Source organism: Pseudophryne corroboree, chromosome 5 (genome assembly GCF_028390025.1).
Source record: "Pseudophryne corroboree isolate aPseCor3 chromosome 5, aPseCor3.hap2, whole genome shotgun sequence".
Taxonomy (NCBI): domain Eukaryota; kingdom Metazoa; phylum Chordata; class Amphibia; order Anura; family Myobatrachidae; genus Pseudophryne; species Pseudophryne corroboree.
The window spans coordinates 331,079,973-331,104,063 of record NC_086448.1 but is presented as its reverse complement, the minus strand read 5'-3'; the positions used below and the strand labels follow the sequence as shown (position 1 = coordinate 331,104,063).

The 24,091-nt window shown below is 44.1% G+C and overlaps 1 protein-coding gene across 2 annotated transcripts in view; it reads left to right on the top strand.

Moving 5' to 3' along the window:
* The window catches only part of BMPER (BMP binding endothelial regulator), a 432,288-nt gene that overhangs the window by 323,040 nt on the left and 85,157 nt on the right, over positions 1-24,091 (top strand). For both annotated transcript variants that reach the window (XM_063922535.1, XM_063922537.1), the window contains exon 12: positions 1,384-1,713. In XM_063922535.1, the coding sequence (XP_063778605.1) occupies positions 1,384-1,713 (330 nt within the window). The remainder of the gene's footprint in view (positions 1-1,383; positions 1,714-24,091) is intronic.

The following is a 24,091-nucleotide window of genomic DNA, read 5'->3' as shown; positions in this document are numbered from 1 at the left end:
ATATTCTTGTATAGTATTTTATAGCAGCTGGGGCATTGTCTGCTATCAGACTAAGATGAAAAACGTAAATAAAAATGTGCACACTACTCATCTTTGAGCTTCCCAGTCACGCTGGGCATCTCACACAATATGGTGTAAAGATACTCTTTGTATGAGGACACATCTGTAGCTCTAAAGGGGGGTACACACGGAGCGATAATCTAAGCAATCTGACTAGATTGCTTAGATTTTCAGCAAGATCGCTCCGTGTGTAGCCCTAACAGCGATAGCGATGCGCAGCCCCGCGCATCGCTATCGCTGCTGCTAGATTGGCCTGCATGCAGGCCAATCTAGCGGGTCGCTCACTTCACCCGCTGGGTGAAGTGAGCGGCCCCCCCGTCTCCCCCCGCACGCTCAGCACAGATCGCACTGTGCTGAGCGCCGGGAGAGATGTGTGCTGAGCGAACCGCTCAGCACACATCTCTCCAGCATCGGGCCGTGAGTTCTGGCCTTTACAGTCATTTTTATCTTGACATTGCTTCAGGGAAGTGTTTGTGCAATGCACAATGATCTAATTGCTCTGATTGTCATAGCTTATTTAGAAAACAACTGTTATATCCTGTTTTAGGTACTGTACATTTCACTAGGGTCAGAGTATCTTTTTGTATTCCATAATCATATCTGTCTTGCTTAGATGTCAATGCTTTTCAAATGACGGTCAAAACTGTACATTGTAATGATGTGAGGCTCCTGTCATACTGATGCATGTGAACCATGGTGCTATAATAAGTATGCAGCTAGCTATTTTATCCAGAGGGAATTCCCACGCGTAAATAAGACTGACTCAAAACAGGCGATTCAGTTGGCTACAGGGTTCTGTCTTAGCCTTGTTCTTTTTGTTTATGCACACAAAGCCACAATTATATTAATGAAAACATTGCTCAGTTTTGTCTGAACCAGTGAAAAGCATTAAAAAATCATCATGTGGAAATATTCTACAGGATATGAATAATTAATTGGCCCCAAAGGTTTATACATTTTGGACATTATAAGAAGATTATGGAGTAAAAATAAAGCAATTGTATAATTTGATAAGTTATTCTCTACAGGCTGTCTCAGTGACACCATAATGTATGAAATAGAATTATATTTACACTGATTTTCAGTGGTCTTAATGCTTTTACTCCCACCACCATAGAATCTACATTAGTTTCTGTCACAGACATACTGAGCCATCCAATGTAAAGTCTGTGCCAGCTAGTGTGTAGTATAAGGCTAGGCGGCAAAGGAAATGGGTCATGTTTGTCATGTTGATGAATGCAGTATTTCATATTTCAAATTAAATAGTTAATTGAAGAATACAAGTCTGCACACTACTAATTAACAATTTCTATTTTGACGTAGAACCTGGAGTATGTACTGTATTTGGAGACCCCCACTATAATACCTTTGATGGACGGACATTCAATTTTCAAGGAACATGTCAATATGTTTTGACCAAGGACTGTTCAACGTCTACCTCATCGTTTCAAGTGTTAGTAAGAAATGATGCTCGGCGCACACACTCTTTTTCCTGGACAAAAACAGTGGACTTGGTAATGGGAGGGAGCAGTATTAGTCTTCAGCAGCATCTCACAGTGAAATGGAATGGAACACGGATCTCACTGCCTTATGAAACACCCCAATTTCATATAGATCTTGATGGTTACCTTCTAAAAGTGACTACCAAAACAGGTATGAGATACCCAGATATGCTAACCATGTACATATGCACATGCTGGTCCTGATTCTAAGTCACACTAAAAGCAGCCACAAGCAGCCAGCGTAATTACCGTATGAAAATGCAAATATCTGCATGCCTTCAGGTGCATAGTCACACCGCCCACTGTTTTTTCATTCACAGCCTGAACTGTCATCATTAGTACTGGCACTTAAACCTAATCCAATCAATGCTGTTTGCAAAGATCCATCTGAAAGTTTCCATTCTTCATACATGCCCCTCGTAATAGCACAGAACTCTGGCTACACTCTCACGACACTCCCATGAAGGGAGTGTCTTGCATATGTCCGCAAGGTAACTGCCCAGTTGACACTAAAAATGGTAATTTTTCGTAGAGAGAGAAACAGTTACATATCTAGCCACCATAAAGGTGATGTAAGCATGATATGCTGCACACAGTTTACTGACTCGCCGTTTTAACTTACTACTACAGGTTGAGTATCCCATATACAAATATTCCAAAAATACGGAATATTCCGAAATACAGACTTTTTTGAGTGAGAGTGAGATAGTGAAACCTTTGTTTTTTGATGGCTCAATGTACACAAACTTTGTTTAATACACAAAGTTATTAAAAATATTGTATTAAATGACCTTCAGGCTGTGTGTATAAGGTGTATATGAAACATAAATTAATTATATGAATGTACACACACTTTGTTTAATGCACAAAGTTATAAAAAATATTGGCTAAAATGACCTTCAGGCTGTGTGTATAAGGCGTATATGTAACATAAATGCATCCTGTGCTTAGATTTAGGTCCCATCACTATGATATCTCATTATGGTATGCAATTATTCCAAAATACGGAAAAATCCCATATCCAAAATTCCTCTGGTCCCAAGCATTTTGGATAAGGGAGACTCAACCTGTACTTAGAATCAGGCCCACAATCTACATTTTTGTCTGTTTAAACAAACTTCATATACACAGCGCTACTTTTCAGCAGGAACCAGCAGGAACTCGTGGCCTAATTCAGACCTAATTGCAGCAGCAAAATTTTTCTCTAATGGGCAAAACCATGGGGCTAATTCAGACCTGATCGCTAGGCTGCGTTTTCGTACAGCGGGCGATCAGGTCTAAACTACGCATGTGTATGCACCGCAATGCGCAGGCGCGTCGCATGGGTACAAAGCGGATCGCCGCTCAGCAATGGGTTTGTGCGAAGGATCCGTTCGCACGGGCGTTCGCAAGGAGATTGACAGGAAGAAGGTATTTGTCTGTGTCAACTGACCGTTTTCTGGGAGTGTTTGGAAAAACGAAGGCGTACCCAAGCGTTTGCAGGGAGGGTTCCTGACGTCAGTTCCGGTCCTGGACAGGCTGAAGTGTTCGCAGCAGCTGAGTAAGTCCCGGGCTGCTCAGAGACTGCACAAAATCTGTTTGTACAGCTCTGCTACACATGCGTTCGCACACTTGCAAAGCGGAAATACAGAAATACACTCCCCTATGGGCGGCAACTATGCGAACGCAGGACTGCAAAAAAACCCTAGCGAGTGAACAGGTCTGAAATAGGCCCCATGTGTAGTGAAGGTGGAGCAGATATAACATGTGCAGAGAGAGTTAAATTTGGGAACCTCACATCACTTTTCCAGAAAAATAGTACTGCATATGTGAGATATATGGGTGGTATTCAGTATGCCGGCTGTTGGGGTCCACGACCCCCCTGGAGGGAGAATAGATAGCGTGACGCGTGTAGCCACCACACCCGCAGCGTGGCGAGCACAGCGAGCCTGCAAGGGTCTCATTTGTGCTCGCCCAGCTCTGGTGTGCCGGCGGTCAGGATCCCGGTGCCGGTATGCTGGCCGCCGGGAACCCAGCCACAGGCATACCATACTACACCCGATAGATATATATATATATATATATATATATATATAACGGTTTATTGAATACAGTCAGAATATTTTGATGAAAAATCTAATGTAACTATTCTACCATAAAGCCTAAACTAAAGCCATTTGCCATGTTTTTGACTAAGTGGCAGATTTATGCTTTATCAGCAATTCTTATACTAAAATAATGTGAAAATAGGTATTTTCGCACCCTTTTATTATCATAGTTTCACTTAAATTTATTAAAGGGCTTTTAGAGCAATTTTCATGAAAAACTCCCCCAAATCATTTAATCCACATTTTTTTTGTAACCAGATCCATTTCCCATACTTATAATGGGAAATGCATCTGGCCGAATTTAACTAAAAAAAAAAAAGTGAAAAAATACCAGAGGCAGCACTGTGATAATAACGCTATCCTCAGACAGCGTTGTCCACAGTTCGCCTATGACAGGCAAAGCAGAGTCGTGAGCCAGTGCCACCTACCAGCCATGTGTGTCTAGTAAGACCACAGACTGATCACTGTGTAAAAAAAATAAAAATAAATATATATATATATATAAACATTTTTTTTCATTTACCTACAGTCCCCGATAAATGCTGGCTTCTGCACTGTAACCCTGGTGTACTGTAAATGGGCATTTAATTGGGACGGGCGATAGCGGTAATGTCAGCGGCAGCCCATGTGCAGCACATACTCAGGGTATTTTTCATGGAAAATACCCCTATATGTATGCATAGTGGCATTGCAAGCGCTGTTCATGCATGTGATTATTGCTACATTCATGCAATGTAATCAATACTTGGCCCCTAAATCTCATGAGATTGCAGATTTACAAAACACTGGGTTGCTTTATGATATTGTGCTGAATTACTCACTTGACATTAATTTAACTGAAATCTGATTACATAACAGGGGGTAATTCCAAGTTGATCGCAGCAGGAAATTTTTTAGCAGTTGGGCAAAACCATGTGCACTGCAGGGGGGGCAGATCTAACATGTGCAGAGAGAGTTAGATTTGGGTGTGGTGAGTTCAATCTGCAATCTAAATTGCAGTGTAAAAATAAAGCAGCCAGTATTTACCCTGCACAGAAACAAAATAACCCACCCAAATCTAACTCTCTCTGCAAATGTTATATCTGCCTCCCCTGCAGTGCACATGGTTTTGCCCAACTGCTAAAAAATTTCCTGCTGCGATCAACTTGGAATTACCCCCAACATTCACTACCCTGAGCAGTCCCAAAAAATTGCATGAACAAGTGATTATTAGTTAATCCCATTCTAGCTAATGGATGCTATTAATCGCTTAGTTCACAGAACAAAGCGCTTATAAATGACTTGCATATTGTAGATCACTCTATAAGGAAGGAACAAACCTCTGCAAAATAGACTGAAAATATCTTGCACTGAAGCCTAAAGAAATGTAACTTAGCTTTTTTAATGTAGGTTGAGCTGAAGCCCTTCCATTGTGCCCCTGTTGTGACCATAACTGCATACACATTCAAGGATGTGATCTATTTGTTGAAACCCAGGAAGTCATGTTAGATAAACTTCCTATAAATTGTATCCTGGGGTTAGGGTAATGCTGCATGTAACAACTGTCTACCAATAATGACTGAATGATTGCGTCTCTCTTGATCTGTCCTTCTGATACTATTGCTATTATAAGTGTGGCTGCTATGATCTATTTGCATTGTTAATTCATTATCTGTTTTCAGACCATTTAATTTTTGCAAGAAGACAACGGGTGCTTATATGAAGTTTTGGAATTTTGTATTTGCATCTGTATTGTATGTTTCATGGTAAATACAATTTTAGTATTTATAATTAACACTACCAAGACACAGACTGTCTGTCTGTCTGTCTGTCTGTCTGTCTGTCTATCTATCTATCTCTCTACAGTATCTATCTATCTATCTATCTATCTATCTATCTATCTATCTATCTATCTGATACTGTATTTAATTTGTGTACAATTATGTGTACTGGTTGGGTACGGTCACTTTTGCATTTACTACAATCACTGTCAAGCCACATCTCCTTGGCATAATCCAGACGCCTATGCTACTGTTTGCTACTGCATCAATCTGGTGCATTTTTTACCCATGTAGAGCTTGAAAATTAATCTACTTATGTAACCTGCGCAAAATTTGTCTGTTTTTGGTCGCATTTTACGGTTCAATTTTGGCACACTCTACATGTGCCCCCTATGTCTGCGTCCTTGTGCTTTCATATAAATATATAGATGTGTCTTTATCATTGGTGTAGCCAGAACTTTGTGGGCCCCATGGCAACATTTTGAAGGGGCCCCATCCCAATGCTTCTAGAGAGACACTTCTCTGCAGTAGTTGTTAATGTAATGCCCTATAATAGTGCCCTAGTTCATTTTCTGAACCATAGTAGAGCCTTATTTAATGTTATGCCCCATAGTAGTGCCCTAGTTTCTTTTATGAATCGCAGTAGTGCTTAAGTTTACCCTATATCACATTTCAGAGCTGCCAGTATGCATTATGGCGCACAGTACCCCCAATTCACATTATGATATATAGTGCTCCCCATTCATATTGTGCCTCATTACAGTGCCCTGGTTCATATTATATAACATTAAAATACCCTCCAGTTCATTTTATACCACACTACAATGAGCAGGTCCAGGGGCATACCTAGATATTTGGCAAGCCCCAAGGAAAAAGTATGAAAGGACCCCTACGTACCACCCAATGGCGAAAAATGTATATAACACATGTAACTTTGACAGGGAAGGTGGGCCCCTCTCAGCTCTGGGCCCCATAGCTGCACTGCCTGCACCTATGGTAGCTACGCCTTTGGTCTTTATTGCTAGTTAGAAAACAGATGAAGCAGTGTCAGATTTTACAGAGTTTTGCTAAAATCATGTTAGTTTAAAAACTAAATATCTAAGTGAACCTTTGCAACTGGCTGCCCAAAATTCACATTCATTTGATTTCCATAAGGTATAAAATATAGACTTTTGCTGAAGTATTTCTATGTATAAAACAGTTGTGATAGTGGTTTGATTTTTCATTATTTAGTTACTTTCAAAAATTACAGATTTTAAGAATGAGAAAACTGAGACGAAGGAATGGAGGTTTTGATGCATTGCTGAGAAATTGGCATTTTCATGAAGCAAATGGGGCAGTTACTATGAATGGCTGGAGCATAGTAATTTTTCTTGGAAAGTATATTGGACACAGGAACAAATAACGTTTAGAACATCTGGTATATTTCCTGGATCAGCTAGTTAAGACAAGCAGGTCCACAGAATCCTAGAAGATGTGTTAAGGGCTTAAATTTGTTTTGACAAAACTGATTTGGGACTGTAATATCCTGGTTGTAGATAAACACTGGGTGAATGCTGAGAAATTTCTTATTAACATGTGTCAAATACATAGTGAGGATCCCTGTGAGATTTGGTCTGCATAGTGGATTACTGTTCCAGGCAAACATTATTTACTGTTAAATGAATTAAACAGCATGTAAAATTAATGAACCAAATTTTTCATGTAAAGTGATCATTTCAAAGTCAGAAGGAACAATTATATAATAATATGGTAATATAGCAAATATAGGATTACAGCACAGTTACAGTTTTCCTTTCTGTTCCCTTAGTTGCCATGGTAACTCCAGAACCTCTTAACAGTGATGAAGATCATACCCTGCGACCTGGGGTTGATGTGTATTTGTATAAGAGTGGAAATATGTTATTCCCTTGTGAATGATCTTAAATCAAATCCTGACACAGCAATTGGCTGATCAAATGCAAATTCATCAACAATCACTTTAAAAAATGTGCACTGAATTGTCTGAAAACACACACTACTTTACAACATACAGTTCTCTTTACCTTCAGCAATGTTTTATTCTGACATTTAAAACAAGAGACAGAAAGATAGAAAAAAGGGTAAAGTAATAGAAGTACAAAGCAGTTATATTACATATTACATTATATTATATTACATTACCAGACAATAACATTAATATGACAGGATAATGTGCCGGAAAGCAGCATACCAGGAATAATCTCACAAGGGGTGAAAAGAAGGTAAAGTCAAGGAAGGATAGGGAATGTCAAAGAGGGGACAAGGCGACCTCTGACCAGGGAGAAGTGGGGAAGAGATGAGAAAAGGCCCCAATTAAGGGGGTAATTCAGATCTGATGGCAGCAGCAAATTTGTTAGCTAATGGGCAAAACCATGTGCACTACTGGGGAGGCAGATATAACATGTGCAGAGAGCGTTAGATTTGGGTGGGTTATATTGTTTCTATGCAGGGTAAATACTGGCTGCTTTATTTCTACACTGCATTTTAGATTTCAGTTTGAACACACCCCACCCAAATCTAACTCTCTCTGCACATGTTATTTCTGTCCCCCCTGCAGTGCACATGGTTTTTCCCATTAGCTAACAAATTTGCTGCTGCGATCAGATCTGAATTAGGCCCTAAGTCCCACAGAATCAAAGGTCCAACACATTCCTTTTTAAGATCTAGAGGTGGGAAACATCTAGTCAAATATATTGGGCATATCCAACAAGCTGTTTGTCTTCTTCTTGTTTACTAATCCAATCCACTTTTCACCTCTGAGAAATGTAAGCTATGGGACATACAGGCACAGGTCAATGACTAAACAGCTGATTCCAGGGGTCTACCTTTTTATGCAAAATATTCTATTCTAAGGCTCCTTCAGAAACTAACTTTTCATACCAAACTATTCACTTACTGGTGTTTTACATATATAAACCAACTAGGGTATCCCCAGCATCACAAATTTTAATTGACACCACTATGGAGTGTTCCAGATAGGAAGAGTGTGTCCATGCCACTGAATTGATTCACCCTCCAGAGTTTGGACCAGAATCTCCACACCTTCTTGCAGGTCCACTAGATATGAAATGTGTTGTTTCCTTCAAAGCAATCCTCTTAAACCTTCACTGTGGTAACCTACAACAAAATGCTATACTCAGTGGGACAAGGTACCACCAGAGTAGGACTTTTTTTTTTTAACTCTAGGGCATAGACATTTATTCAACTTTAGATAGCAGCTTGATATATTTATCTGTTCAATCCAGTTCTATTCCTGTAATGTATACTTCAGATCCACCTCTATTTCATCAAGGAAGAAAAGCACAAAAATTGCTGGATTTCCAAGAGGACCAGATATTAGTTGTTATGCTGAATTAGGATTAGGCCATCAAACAAAAGCCATGGAGGCCTATTCAATTGGTTTTTATCTTTTGCAGCCTTTATGGCGCCTGACGACAGCAATTCACTTATTCTGCTGTTCGGGCGCCCAGCAGCCACAGAGGACACATTTTTTCTTGCAGCCTCCTGAGGTGCAAGAAAAATTGTATGCAAACCCAGCATGAGTGATATGTGTTAAGAAGATGGGTACACACCTATGCAGTCGTTGGTACATTCTCCCAATTTCGTTTGATCAAGCCGAACACTGTAAAGGTGCGTACACTCAGGGCCAGCCTGTGGTCAAATTTTTTGGTAAGTGATTATATATTTCGGCGACCCCCCCCCCCAAGTACTTTTGTGCATGCCATAGGCAAACACCTAAAAAAATTAATGGGGTGTGGTCTCATGGAAAAAGCCCAGTTGCAGTGCCCCTTACACATTTTGCCGGCTTACGGTCATTAGGTCGGCAAGACTTAGGTTGACAGTCATTAGGTTGACCACTATTGGTTGACATGCATTAGGTCGACATGGTCATTAGGGTGACATGGTCATTAGTTCGACATGAACAAGGCCGACATGGAAAAAGGTCGACATGAGTTTTTCAAAAAATTGTTTCCATTTTTTGAACTTTTTCATACTTTACGATCCACATGGACTAAAATTGGGAACGGTAACCTGTGCCGAGCACAGTGGTAGTGGAACGAGGCACCTTGCCCGAAGCATAGCAAAGCGAGCCATGCAAGGGGACACGGTGCACTATTTGGGGTTCCCCATCACTTTACGAAGAAAACTACACCAAAAAAAGTAAAAAGACTCATGTTGACCTTTTTCCATGTCGACCTTGTTCATGTCGACCTAATGACCATGTCGACCTAGTGACCCTGTGGACCTAATGCATGTCGACCAAAAGTGGTCAACCTAATGACTGTCGACCTAAGTCTTTTCGACCTATTGACCCATACCCCATTTTGCCTACTGTAGAAGTGCCCCTTACACAATTTTCCTACTGTAGAAGTGCCCCTTACACATTTTGCCCACTATATTGTAGTAGTATCTCTTACACATTAATGTGCCCTATATGCACCCTATATATCCACTATATGCCCCCTATGCAGCCCCTGCCCGAAGACTCACCAAACAGACAGTGGTGTTGGCGCCATCGCGCCGTGTCCGGCAGAGGACCACACTATTAAAAATCTCAAAATAAACTACCGTTCCTAGCAGCCGGACAGCAAGGGCTTCTGGGAGTGGTAGATTATTTTGCTTGTACAGTACTGTGAAGAATCTAAAAATAATCTACCACTCCCAGCAGACCTTGCTGTCATCAAGGGCTTCTGAGAGTGGTAGTTTATTTTGTGTTTCTTCACATTACTATAGCATGGTGAGCTGCTGGAGTGGACACGGTGTGACAGCGCCAAGATCACTGCCTGCTCAGTGAGTCTCCGGGCAGGTGCTGCAGTGCACAGAGGGCATATCAGGTGGTAGGGCCAGTGTTACACATGTCGCTGGCACAGCTGAGTAGGGCGCCCTTCTCTACGCTGCGCCCTACTCAGCTGCATACCCAGCATATGCGTAGAACCAGCCCTGTCTACACTGTACAGTTGTAGGAGTGTTAGCCAATAAATGGCCTTTAATGATCCTGCAATGGCCGGGATCGGGAGGTCGCATTTCATGTACTGTTTAATATTTGTCAGGCCATCAATCTCCTGATCCCTTAGAAGCCCGTACACACTGAGCTATTTTAGCACAGTGTGTACGGGGCTGTGAGGAGGCTGACAGCAGGTCAAGCTGGGGGCACACTGTGATTAGGTGACTTTACCCAATCAGCAGAGCAGTGGCGGAACTAGAGAGCGGTGGGCCCAGGTGCGACAAAATGCTTTGCCCCCCCCCCCATCCCATCCAAGTCCACCCCCTCACCCCTGGAGAGGATCTGGTGAGGGGGACCTGCTCAGGGCCAGAGAAATGGATACCTAGCAACAGTGCCGTAGCTAGTCATTTTAGCACTGTGTGCAAGAAACGGCATCGGAGCCCCACCCCTGCATGCCAAACAGGGACAGAAATACATAGTGGCGTGGCTTCGTGGGGAAGGGGTGTGGCCACAAAATAATACCAATTCATAAAACGGTGCACAGTAGTCTCCATTATTCAAATTACGCCGCACAGTAGCACCACTACACCAGGTAGAGACCCTTTTACACCTTACGGTGGACAGATTCCTCTTTTTACACATTAGGGCAGACAGCGTCCCCTTTTTACACATTACGGCAGACAGCGTCCCCCTTTTTACACATTACGGCAGACAGCGTGCACTTTTTACACATAACTGCAGACAGTGTCCCCTTTTTACACATAACGGCAGACAGCGTGCCCTTGCTACACATAGCGGCAGACAGCGTACACTTTTTACGGTATCCGGACTCCAGGTCGACAGCACAAAGGTCGACAGACTTTAGGTCGACACCAATTGGTCGACACACATTAGGTCGACAGGGTCAAAAGGTCGACAGGGTCAAAAGGTCGACAGGAACAAGGTCGACATGGAAAAAGGTCGACATGAGTTTTTCATGATTTTTTTCTTTTTTTGAACCTTTTCATACTTAATGATCCACGTGGACTACGATTGGAACGGTAAAGTGTGCCGAGCGAAGCGGTAGCGGAGCGAAGGCACCATGCCCGAAGCATGGCGAGCGAAGCGAGCCATGCGAGGGGACGCGGTGCACTAATTCGGGTTCCCGGTCACTCTACGAAGAAAACGACACCAAAAAAACATAAAAAACTCATGTCGACCTTTTTCCATGTCGACCTTGTTCCTGTCGACCTTTTGACCCTGTCGACCTTTTGACCCTGTCGACCTAATGTGTGTCAACCAATTGGTGTCGACCTAAAGTCTGTCGACCTTTGTGCTGTCGACCCTGAGTCCCAGACCTACTTTTTACACATAACGGCAGACAGCGTGCCCTTGTTAAACATAGTGGCAGACAGCGTGCCCTTGTTAAACATAGCGGCAGACAGCGTACACTTTTTACACATAACGGCAGACAGCGTGCCCTTTTTACACATAACGGCAGACAGTGTCCCCTTTTTACACATTACGGCAGACAGTGTGCCCTTGTTACACATTAAGGCAGACAGCGTCCCCCTTTTTACACATTGCGGCAGGCAGATTCCCCCTTTTTACACATTGCGGCAGGCAGATTCCCCCTTTTTACACATTACGTCAGGCAGATTCCCCCTTTTTACACATTGCGGCAAAGATTTCCCCTTTTACACATTACGGCAAAGATTCCCCCTTTTTACACATTACGGCAAAGATTCCCCCTTTTTACACATTACATCAGGCAGATTCCCCCTTTTTACACATTACGGCAGGCAGATTCCCCCTTTTTACACATTGCGGCAGGCAGATTCCCCTTTTTACAAATTGCGGCAGGCAGATTCCCCATTTTTTCACATTGCGGCAGGCAGATTCCCCATTTTTACACATTGCGGCATGCAGATTCCCCCTTATTACACATTGCGGCAGGCAGATTCCCCATTTTTACACATTGCGGCAGGCAGATTCCCCCTTATTACACATTGCGGCAGGCAGATTCCCCATTTTTACACATTGCGGCAGGCAGATTCCCCATTTTTACACATTGCGGCAGGCAGATTCCCCATTTTACAAATTGCGGCAGGCAGATTCCCCATTTTTTCACATTGCGGCAGGCAGATTCCCCATTTTTACACATTGCGGCAGGCAGATTCCCCCTTATTACACATTGCGGCAGGCAGATTCCCCATTTTTACACATTGCGGCAGGCAGATTCCCCCTTATTACACATTGCGGCAGGCAGATTCCCCATTTTTACACATTGCGGCAGGCAGATTCCCCATTTTTACACATTGCGGCAGGCAGATTCCCCATTTTTACACATTGCGGCAGAGGCAGGCAGATTCCCCCTTTTTACACATTGCGGCAGGCAGATTCCCCATTTTTACACATTGCGGCAGACAGTCCCAAGAAAGAAAGAAAGAAAGAAAGAAAGAAAGAAAGAAAGAAAGAAAGAAAGAAAGAAAGAAGAATTATACTTACCCTCTCCGCTGGCTCAGGCTCCTCGGTGCAGCTTCTGACGATTCCCGGGCAGGAGAGAAGGAGGAGGAGGGAGGTGAAGGAGGGAGCCACAGCAGCGCTGTGTTATTGGTGGAGGCGCTGCTGCTGCTGCCCCTCTGCTTCGCTATAGGCTGTTCTCGAAAGACAGCCTATAGTGAAGCAGAGGGGCAGCAGCAGCAGCGCCTCCACCAGTAACAAAGCGCTGCTGCGGCTCCCTCCTCCACCTCCCTCCTCCTCCTTCTCCCCCGTACCGCTGCAGTGCGCTCCTCTCCGGGCGGCTGTGTGCTGCGGGCAGCAGTTGCCCGCAGCACACAGTGGCATGTAATGAGTCAGTTTTGACTCATTACATGCTTTGGGCCCTTGGACAGAGGCGGGCCCCAGTGCAACGCACTGGTTGCACTGGCGGTAGTTCCGCCTCTGCAGCAGAGTGATCTTGAAAGTCTGTACCCAGTTTTACTGTATATATGTAAGCATTTAAATTAATTTTAAAGGAGAGATTTTCTCTTACGTCCTAGAGGATGCTGGGGACTCCGTAAGGACCATGGGGATAGACGGGCTCCGCAGGAGACATGGGCACTTTAAGAAAGACTTTAGGATTTGGGTGTGCACTGGCTCCTCCCTCTATGCCCCTCCTCCAGACCTCAGTTGATTACTGTGCCCAGAGGAGACTGGGTGCTTTCAGAGGCTCTCCTGAGTTTCTGACAGAAAGTGGGGAGAGAAGCAGACCTACTTCTGTGAGCTGAAAGGCTCTGCTTCTTAGGCTACTGGACACCATTAGCTCCAGAGGGATCGGTACGCAGGTCTCATCCCCGCCGTCCGTCCCGGAGCCGCGCCGCCGTCCTCCTCACAGAGCTGAAGGTAGAAGCCACGTGAGTATGAGAAATTAGAAGACATCAGAGGCGGCAGAAGACTTTAATGTTCTTCACTGAGGTAACGGACAGCACTGCAGCAGTGCGCCATTGCTCCCAATCACCTCACATACTGTGTCACTGTAAAGGTGCCGGGCGCGCGCGGGGGGGGGGGGGGCGCCCTGGGTAGCAAATAAACGTCTCCTGGCAAAAGATGGGTATATACAGCCGGCCACTGTATATACCTACGAGCCCCCGCCAAAGTTTTATATTTTAGAGCGGGACAGAAGCCCGCCGCCGAGGGGGCAGGGCTTCTCCCTCAGCACTCACCAGCGCCATTTTTTCTCCACAGCACCGCTGAGAGGAAGCTCCTCGGACTCTCCCCTGCTTAGATCACGGTGACAAGAGGGTTTTAAAGTAGAGGGGGGGCACATAATTGGCGAATTGAGTATAAAAGCGCTATCTGGGTAAACATAAATATTGTGTTTTTGTCCTGGGTTATTATAGCGATGGGTGTGTGCTGGCATACTCTCTCTCTGTCTCTCCTAAGGGCCTTGTGGGGGAACTGTCCTCAGATAAGAGGGTTCCCTGAGTGTGTGGTGTGTCGGTACGTGTGTGTCGACATGTCTGAGGTAGAAGACTTTTCGGGGGAGGAGGAGGAGGAGGAGCAAATGAATGTGGTGTCGCCGTCGACGGCGCCGACACCGGACTGGATGGATATGTGGAATGTTTTAAATGCCAATGTAAATTTATTGCACAAAAGATTGGATAAAGCTGAAGCTAGGGAACAGTCAGGGAGTCAACCCATGCCTGTACCTATGTCGCAGGGACCTTCGGGGTCCCAAAAGCGCCTACTATCCTAAATAGTTGACACGGATACCGACACGGATTCTGACTCCAGTGTCGAATATGATGATGCAAAATTACAGCCAAGGGTGGCTAAATGTATTCGATATATGATTATTGCAATCAAAGATGTTTTGCATATCACAGAGGAACCCCCTGTCCCTGACACGCGGGTACACATGTATAAGGGAAAGAAAACTTAGATAAATTTTCCCCCCTCACATGAGCTGAACGAGTTATGTGAAAAAGCTTGGGAATCTCCAGACAAGAAACTGCAGATTCCCAAAAGGATTCTTATGGCGTATCCTTTCCCGCCAACGGACAGGATACGGTGGGAATCATCCCCTAGGGTGGACAAAGCTTTGACACGCTTATCCAGAAAGGTAGCGCTGCCTTCCCAAGATACGGCTACCCTCAGGGATCCTGCTGATCGCAAGCAGGAGATTACCCTGAAGTCCATTTATACACATTCAGGTACCTTACTCAGACCGGCTATTGCGTCGGCATGGGTGTGTAGTGCTGTAGCAGCATGGACAGATACCTTATCAGCGGAATTTGATACCCTAGATAAGGATACCATCCTATTGACCCTAGGACATATAAAAGATGCTGTCTTATATATGAGAGATGCACAAAGAGACATTGGTCTATTGGGTTCGAGAATCAACGCTATGTCGATCTCGGCTAGAAGAGTCCTTTGGACCCGACAATGGACAGGTGATGCCGACTCAAAAAGGCATATGGAGGTTTTACCTTACAAGGGTGAGGAATTGTTTGGGGAAGGTCTCTCGGACCTGGTCTCCACTGCTACGGCAGGCAAATCTAATTTTTTACCTTATATTCCCTCACAACCTAAAAAAGCACCGCATTATAAAATGAAGTCCTTTCGATCAAATAGAAACAAGAAAGGCCGTGGATCGTCCTTTCTTGCCAGAGGTAAGGGCAGAGGGAAAAGGCTGCACAACACAGCTAGTTCCCAGGAACAGAAGTCCTCCCCGGCCTCTGCAAAATCCACCGCTTGACGCTGGGGCTCCACTAAGGGAGTCCGCCCCAGTAGGGGCACGTCTTCGAATTTTCAGCCACATCTGGGCCCACTCACAGGTGGATCCCTGGGCAATAGAAATTGTTTCCCTAGGTTACAAACTGGAATTCGAAGAGGTGCCTCCTCGCCGGTTATTCAAATCGGCTCTGCCAACGTCTCCTCAAGAACGAGAGATAGTGTTAAATGCAATCGACAAATTGTATCTTCAACAGGTGGTGGTCAAGGTTCCCCCGCTTCAACAGGGCAGGGGATATTACTCAACCCTGTTTGTGGTCCCGAAACCGGACGGTTCGGTCAGACCCATTTTAAATTTAAAATCCCTGAACCTATACTTGAAAAGGTTCAAATTCAAGATGGAATCGCTCAGGGCGGTCATCGCCAACCTGGAAAGGGGAGATTTTATGGTATCTCTGGACATAAAGGATGCATAACTTCATGTTCCCATATATCCACCTCATCAGGCGTACCTGAGATTTGCGGTACAGGATTGTCATTACCAATTTCAGACGTTGCCGTTTGGGCTTTCCACGGCCCCGAGAATTTTCACCAAGGTAATGGCGGAAATGATGGTGCTCCTGCGCAAGAAAGGAGCAGGGCCGGTGCTAGGTCTCCATGCACCCTAGGCAAAGCTTCAACCTGGTGCCACCTAACCAGCAACCTCCCTACAAGAGGTGCATCAGGGCTATGAGGAGCGGCCGTGGGAGTGCCCCTCAGGAGCCATAGTTCCATCCGCCTCCTATGTGCCTTCACATGACTTGATGTTACACGTGTCAGCACGGAGGAAGCGCTGAGATACACTATGTGGTACAGCCTGATAGCGGCAACTGCACCTGATTAGACCCACAGCAGTGGCCAGCGCAGTGTAATAGGAGGAGGCCAGATACAGAGACATCCTTCAGTTTTTTGCTAGATGATTTCAGTTTCGCCCTCCAGTAGCTGGTGCCCCTAGACAGCCGCCTAAAGCTGCCTAATGGTTGAGCCGGCCCTGGCAAGGAGTCACAATTATCCCGTACTTGGACGATCTCCTCATAAAAGCGAGATCAAGAGAACAATTAATGAACAGCGTGTCACTTTCACTGAAGGTGTTACAGCAACACAGCTGGATTCTCAATATCCCGAAGTCGCAGCTGGTTCCTACGACTAGTCTACCCTTCTTGGGCATGATTCTGGATATGGACCAGAAAAGGGTGTATCTGCCGATAGAAAAGGCTCAAGAACTCGTGACTTTGGTCAGGAACCTATTGAAACCAAAAACAGGTGTCAGTGCATCACTGCACGCGAGTCCTGGGAAAGATGGTGGCATCTTACGAGGCCATTCCATTCGGCAGGTTCCATGCACGGACCTTCCAATGGGACCTACTGGACAAATGGTCCGGGTCGCATCTACAAATGCATTGGTTGATCACCCTGTCCCCCAGGGCCAGGGTGTCTCTCCTGTGGTGGCTGCAGAGTGCTCACCTTCTAGAGGGCCGCAGATTTGGCATTCAGGACTGGGTCCTGGTAACCACGGATGTGAGCCTCCGAGGTTGGGGTGCAGTCACACAAGGAAGGAACTTCCAGGGTCTTTGGTCAAGTCAGGAGACTTGTCTTCACATCAACGTCCTGGAGCTAAGGGCCATATTCAACGCCCTTCGTCAAGCAGAGACTTTGCTTCGCGACTTACCAGTTCTGATCCAGTCAGACAACATCACTGCAGTAGCTCATGTAAACCGCCAGGGCGGCACAAAGAGCAGAGTGGCAATGGCGGAAGCCACAAAGATTCTATGCTGGGCGGAAAACCATGTAAGCACCCTATCAGCAGTGTTCATTCCGGCAGTGGACAACTGGGAAGCAGACTTCCTCAGCAGGCACGACCTGCATCCGGGAGAGTGGGGACTTCATCAGGAAGTCTTCACACAGATTGCAAGCCAGTGGGGCCTGCCCCAGATAGACATGATGGCATCCCGCCTAAACAAAAAACTGCAAAGGTATTGCGCCAGGTCAAGAGACCCTCAGGCGGTAGCGGTGGACGCACTAGTGACACCGTGGGTGTTCCACTCAGTATATGTTTTTCCTCCTCTTCCTCTCATCCCAGAGGTGTTGAGAATAATAAGAAAAGGAGGAGTTCAGACAATTCTCATTGTTCCAGATTGGCCACGAAGGGCCTGGTACCCGGAATTGCAGGAGATGCTCACAGAAGATCTGTGACCTCTTCCTCTAAGACAGGACCTGTTGCAACAGGGGCCTTGTCCGTTCCAAGACTTACCGTGGCTGCGTTTGACGGCATGGCGGTTGAACGCCGGATCCTAGCGGAAAAGGGCATTCCGGATGAGGTCATTCCTACTCTGATAAAGGCTAGGAAGGATGTGACAGCTAAACATTATCACCGTATATGGCGTAAATATGTTGCTTGGTGTGAGGCCAGGAATGCTCCTACGGAAGAATTCCATCTGGGCCGTTTCCTTCACTTTCTACAAACTGGAGTGAATTTGGGCCTAAAATTAGGCTCCATTAAGGTTCAGATTTCGGCATTGTCCATTTTCTTTCAAAAAGAATTGGCTTCACTTCCAGAAATACAAACTTGTAAAGGGAGTGCTTCATATTCAGCCTCCTTTTGTACCTCCGGTGGCGCCTTGGGACCTTAACGTGGTTTTGAGTTTCCTTAAGTTGCACTGGTTTGAACCACTTCAGACAGTAGAGTTAAAATATCTCACTTGGAAGGTGGTCATGTTGTTGGCCTTAGCTTCGGCTAGGCAAGTGTCAGAATTGGCGGCTTTGTCTCACAAAAGCCCCTATCTAGTTTTCCATATGGATAGGGCGGAATTGCGGACCCGTCCTCAATTCTTGCCTAAGGTGGTGTCATCCTTTCATATGAACCAACATATTGTGGTGCCGGTGGCTACACAAGACTTGGAGGATTCCGAGTATCTGGATGTAGTCAGGGCTTTGAAAATTTACGTGGCCAGGATGGCCAAAGTCAGGAAAACTGAAGCGCTGTTTATCCTGTATGCAGCCAACAAGGTTGGCGCTCCTGCGTCAAAGCAGACTATTGCTTGATGAATCTGTACCACGATTCAGCAGGCGCATATGACGGCTAGATTGCCGTTACCTAAATCAGTCAAGGCCCATTCCACTAGGAAAGTGGGCTCTTCTTGGGCGGCTGCCCGAGGGGTCTCGGCACTACAGCGGTGCCGAGCGGCTACTTGGTCAGGGGCAAACACGTTTGCGAAATTCTACAAATTTGATACCCTGGCTGAGGAGGACCTCCTGTTTGCTCAATCGGTGCTGCAGAGTCATCCGCACTCTCCCGCCCGTTTGGGAGCTTTGGTATAATCCCCATGGTCCTTACGGAGTCCCCAGCATCCTCTAGGACGTAAGAGAAAATAAGATTTTAAACCTACCGGTAAATCTTTTTCTCGTAGTCCGTAGAGGATGCTGGGCGCCCGTACCAAGTGCGGACTACTTCTGCAAGACTTGTATATAGTTTTGCTTACATATGGGTTATGTTATGGTTGCTTTCAGTTTCCGACTGAAGCTATGTTGAATTTCATACTGTTAACTGGTTAATTTATCACAAGTTATACGGTGTGATTGGTGTGGGCTGGTATGAATCTTGCCCTTGGTTTAACAAAAATCCTTTCCTTGTACTGTCCGTCTCCTCTGGGCACAGTTTCTCTAACTGAGGTCTGGAGGAGGGGCATAGAGGGAGGAGCCAGTGCACACCCAAATCCTAAAGTTTTTCTTAAAGTGCCCATGTCTCCTGCAGAGCCCGTCTATCCCCATGGTCCTTACGGAGTCCCCAGCATCCTCTACGGACTACGAGAAAAAGATTTACCGGTAGGTTTAAAATCTTATTTTTGTCATCGCCTGTGCTTAAAGGGTTAAGCTTCAGCACAGAGATTTTTTATGGCCTGACTTGTACTGTGGATACAAAATGTTTAAACCAGCTTTAAAATGGTATAACAGATGTCAGTGAAAATTGGGTTTGTGATGTACACAAAGGAACCCTTTTGAGCTTTTGCAATAAAAGATTAGGATTGCCCTGCAATTTCTAGTAGATATCCTGTCTGTGTCTGTTTCAGAGCATTTATACCCTGGTAATGTTGTATGAACTCCATAGTGGACCCTTACTGCTTATATTAGGAACATAATTGTGAAAGCAAGCTAATGAGGTGTTATGCGTATTTGTTAGGATTTTTCCAAATAATAAAAAAAGAAAATAATGTGCTGAAATGTTATTTTATGTACAACTAGAATTAAATATCTATTTGCCATGAGTTATTAACATGAGTTGAATCCTCTAGAAATAAAAAGGCAACACAGTATTTGGAACAAATGTTTAGCAATTATCAATGAAGTGTGAGAAGTTTTTAAGATTTATTGATTTAATGAAAGCAAAGATCTGGTTAGTCTGATTGGTTGTTATTGTTGTATGGGACCAAATGGGCAGATCTGCATAAACACACAATAGATCTATACTGTTAGAAGTGAGATTTTTTTTAAAGTACAAAATATACGTATTTATTTATTTATTTTGTAAAAGTTGTACTCACTATATATTATTATGTTCACTTCATTGTAATTATATCCAAGAGTGCACTGACAAGGTAGCATTTATCACCTCTGTCTGTACTTTCAATATCATCCTTTCCTTATCTAAGGACCAGAGAAAAGGGACACAAATTATGGAGCCAACAATGACATCAGATAATGAAGAATAGCCAAAAGTAATCAAATTACGTCCAAGTTTCAATTACCATTTAGAAATTAACTTTATAATATGTTCTAAGACGGCTTTCTGAAGCATCAATCACTTAGACATGTCATTGGCAATAATACACATTTTCTTAAGAGAGTGGTAACTCTTCCAAGGGCCTTATTAATTAATTTGTGATTATGTCCACCACAACTAGAACATTTCCAGCAACATTAATGATTGAGTTTCATGAGCCTCAGCGGGATGGGTTCACTACGGGTGGCCGGCGGTCGGGCTCCCGGCGACCAGCATCCCGGCGCCGGGAGCCCGACCGCCGGCTTACCGACAGCTTGGCGAGCGCAAATGAGCCCCTTGCGGGCTCGCTGCGCTCGCCACGCTACGGGCACGGTGGCGCGCTACGCGCGCCACACTATTTTATTCTCCCTCTATGGGGGTCGTGGACCCCCACGAGGGAAAATAATTGTCGGTATGCCGGCTGTCGGGCTCCCGGCGCCGGTATACTGAGCGCCGGGAGCCCGACCGCCGGCAAACAGAAGACCACCCAGCGGGGGTTCACTACGGGTGGCCGGCGGTCGGGCTCCCGGCGACCAGCATCCCGGCGCCGGGAGCCCGACCGCCGGCTTACTGACAGCTTGGCGAGCGCAAACAGAAGACCACCCAGCGGGATACACAACTTCTTGAATAGCACCCAGGGAGAGTTACATAGCTGGAACACCTAGAGTACTACCAATGTTAAAATAACCAAATATTTCATTTGTTTCCACTTCTATAGGGAGATTATTAAACTATGCCAAGTGAGAGTGCTGATAGACCCTAGAATAATACTTTATTTTTTTTCAACATAAACAAATTAAAAGGATTATCGTGCCTTTCATCTTATAATCAGATTCAGCAGCTGAATGTTTGTTATTAAATACAGTGTAATTTTATTTTGGAACGATCCTCATTGTGCATGAGAAACATCTGTGTGTTCTGGCCTTATGTATACAGTATATGTCTTAGCAGTTCTACAAAGAGATGTCTGTTGAAACCTATAAGAAAACAATAAGTGCATGTAAAGACACTCGTAGAGAAGATTTATTATTATTTGCTGGCAAATTATTACATTCAAAAACGTTGGTTTATTTATTCAAAACAAGTAATGTAAGCTGTTTCTATAGTTCATATCAGGTCTTTGTAGAAGTCAAGGTACTAATTGAAGTTAAAGACTAAATAGCGACAACGCCTATACAATGTATATTGGATCTCTGTCAACCCATGATATCACTGGAGAACAGGGATATTATATTTAATTAGACACTTTACAGGTGTGGTATGATATGTTGACATTGTGTCAACATTATGAATATTGACATTGTCATTGTTCAGCTTTTGACTACTTACCTTACAGTATATATCAAACCATATAGATCAGCAAATTTAGATTTGAAAATATCCCTGCCATTTTGACTGCATTGATATGTCAAAATTAATGTCACCCATGTAATCCACTGGAATACATTAAGAAAATTTTTTTTAAAAAATACATCCTCTTAATACATTAATAAAAAAAAGTGCTAGTACTGTATGTCATAGTAAACGAAGCAGCTTTTAAATGCGGGAGACAGCTATCATTGGAGTAGGTTGTGGAGAATGGTCTTTTAACCCCAAGATTAAGAAGCCTGTTTATGAATTAAAACTTTTAGGCGTAGATTTATCAACTTTTTTTTTCTAAAATAATGTGAAAAAGGGTGTTTTCGTACCCTTTTCACTTTATGTTAGCTTCACTTAAATGTATTAAAGGGCTTTTGGAGAAGTTTTCTTGAAAAAGTGGCAGATACTCAGCAGTGGTGGTAGCTGCAATGTCGGCGGTGGCACAAGCGCAGCACATACTCTGGCTATTTTTCATGATTTATCATTCTGGAACCCCAGTTCTGCTTTACTGAGTCAGGTCATGCATGAAAATGATTTACTCTTTGAAAAAGCACCCTGAGGTGAGAAACGCATTAGAGAGATTACTCCTATCATCTTCTGCAGTGCAAGAGCGTCCGGAGGCACCCACACTTCATCTACAAACAGGTGAGTGGCCCCCCTTGCATGAGACACGGACTATACCTGAAATGTCGCTGCTAATCACCAGCAGCAGCCTGCACATCGAGGAAAGCAGCAGCCTGCACATTGAGGAAAGCAGCAGCCTGCACATTGAGGAAAGCAGCAGCCTGCACATTGAGGAAAAGACAGCCTCAATCAGCGTTGCAGCTGACGGGTGTGTCACAGGAGTGAAAGTAATTATTTTTTCAACATTTGGTGCTATACAAATGTGAATTTGTATACTTTTTAGTATATTTTATAAAATGATGCGTGTGATTGAATTATAGATTTTATCTGTGAGTAAATTATTTTCTTAAAATATAAAAACAAAAGAAATTAAAAGTGATACTTTGTTTTTTAAGATTAAGCGTATGTCAATGCAGCTATAATCAGGTACTTGGCAGTTTTGGTTTAAACTAGCACAATTAGCTATATATATATATATATATATATATATATATACTGTATATATACTTTTTATTATAATGTTACTTTACATTAAAATACACAAGCACAGTACACAGCGGGGTGTAATGTACGTGCATATAAAATCTAGAGATGTGCGGCGGACACTTTTCGTGTTTTGGTTTTGGATCTGGATCCCCACTCGTGTTTTGGATCTGGATTGGTTTTGCCAAAACCACCCTTTCGGGTTTTGGCTCTGGATCTGGATGATTTTTTTAAAAAACATAAGAACAGCTAAAATCACGGAATTTGGGGTTAGTTTTGATCCTACAGTATTAACCTCAGTAACATTCATTTCAACTCATTTCCAGTCTATTCTGAACACCTCACACCTCACAATATTGTTTTTAGGCCAAAAGGTTGCACTGAGGTCGCTGGATGACTAAGCTAAGCAAAACAAGTGGGCGGCACAAACACCTGGCCCATCTAGGAGTGGCACTGCAGTGGCAGACAGGATGGCAGTTTTAAAAAATAGGCCCCAGAGAGCACATAATGCAAAGAAAAAAAAGTGGTGCACCGAGGTCGCTGGATGACTAAGCTAAGCAAGATGGAATTGTACTGGGCCCTCCCACCCACCCATATGTTGTTTAAACTGGACATGCACAGTTTAATAAACTCATCATTTCAGCCACAGGTGCCCCCCTTGGAAAAGCTTGCTAAGTTCTCCAAATCATAGCTAGCTACAAACATACCACCTCCTTCTTTGATGACTTTTCACATTATGAGAAGAGGCAAGAGGAAGAGGACAGTGTCAAGTAGGTGAATAAAAATTAGAGAGGCACCCACATTCAGAAACAACACACAGGCTTTCACCTCTAAAGTACTAAGCATGATTGTGCAGTGAATGTTTTGGTTATTGAGCCCCCGCCCTACAGTCGAAACTAATTTCATACTATAAGTAGGACTGTGGGAGAAAGCAATGCTATCCTCTGTGCCCACAGAATGCCTCAGCCTGGCAAGCCAGCCATCTTCCTGGCTGTAAGCCACCATGAGACTCCATACTGGGCCTTATTCAGTAAGTGTTGGTGCCTCACAGGAGCTCCTGGCCCATCTAGTGCTGCAGTGCAATGGAAAGCTGATGCAATGTAAGATCAGTGAAACTCTGTTCTTCTAACACCGCGAGGTCTTCCGATAACCCTATTGAAAAGAAGATCTTTGTACAACAAATGCACATCTTCTAAATAAATAATCCTAAAATGTGGAACATCAATAATAAATCAAAATTAAGGTTGACTAATTGGAGC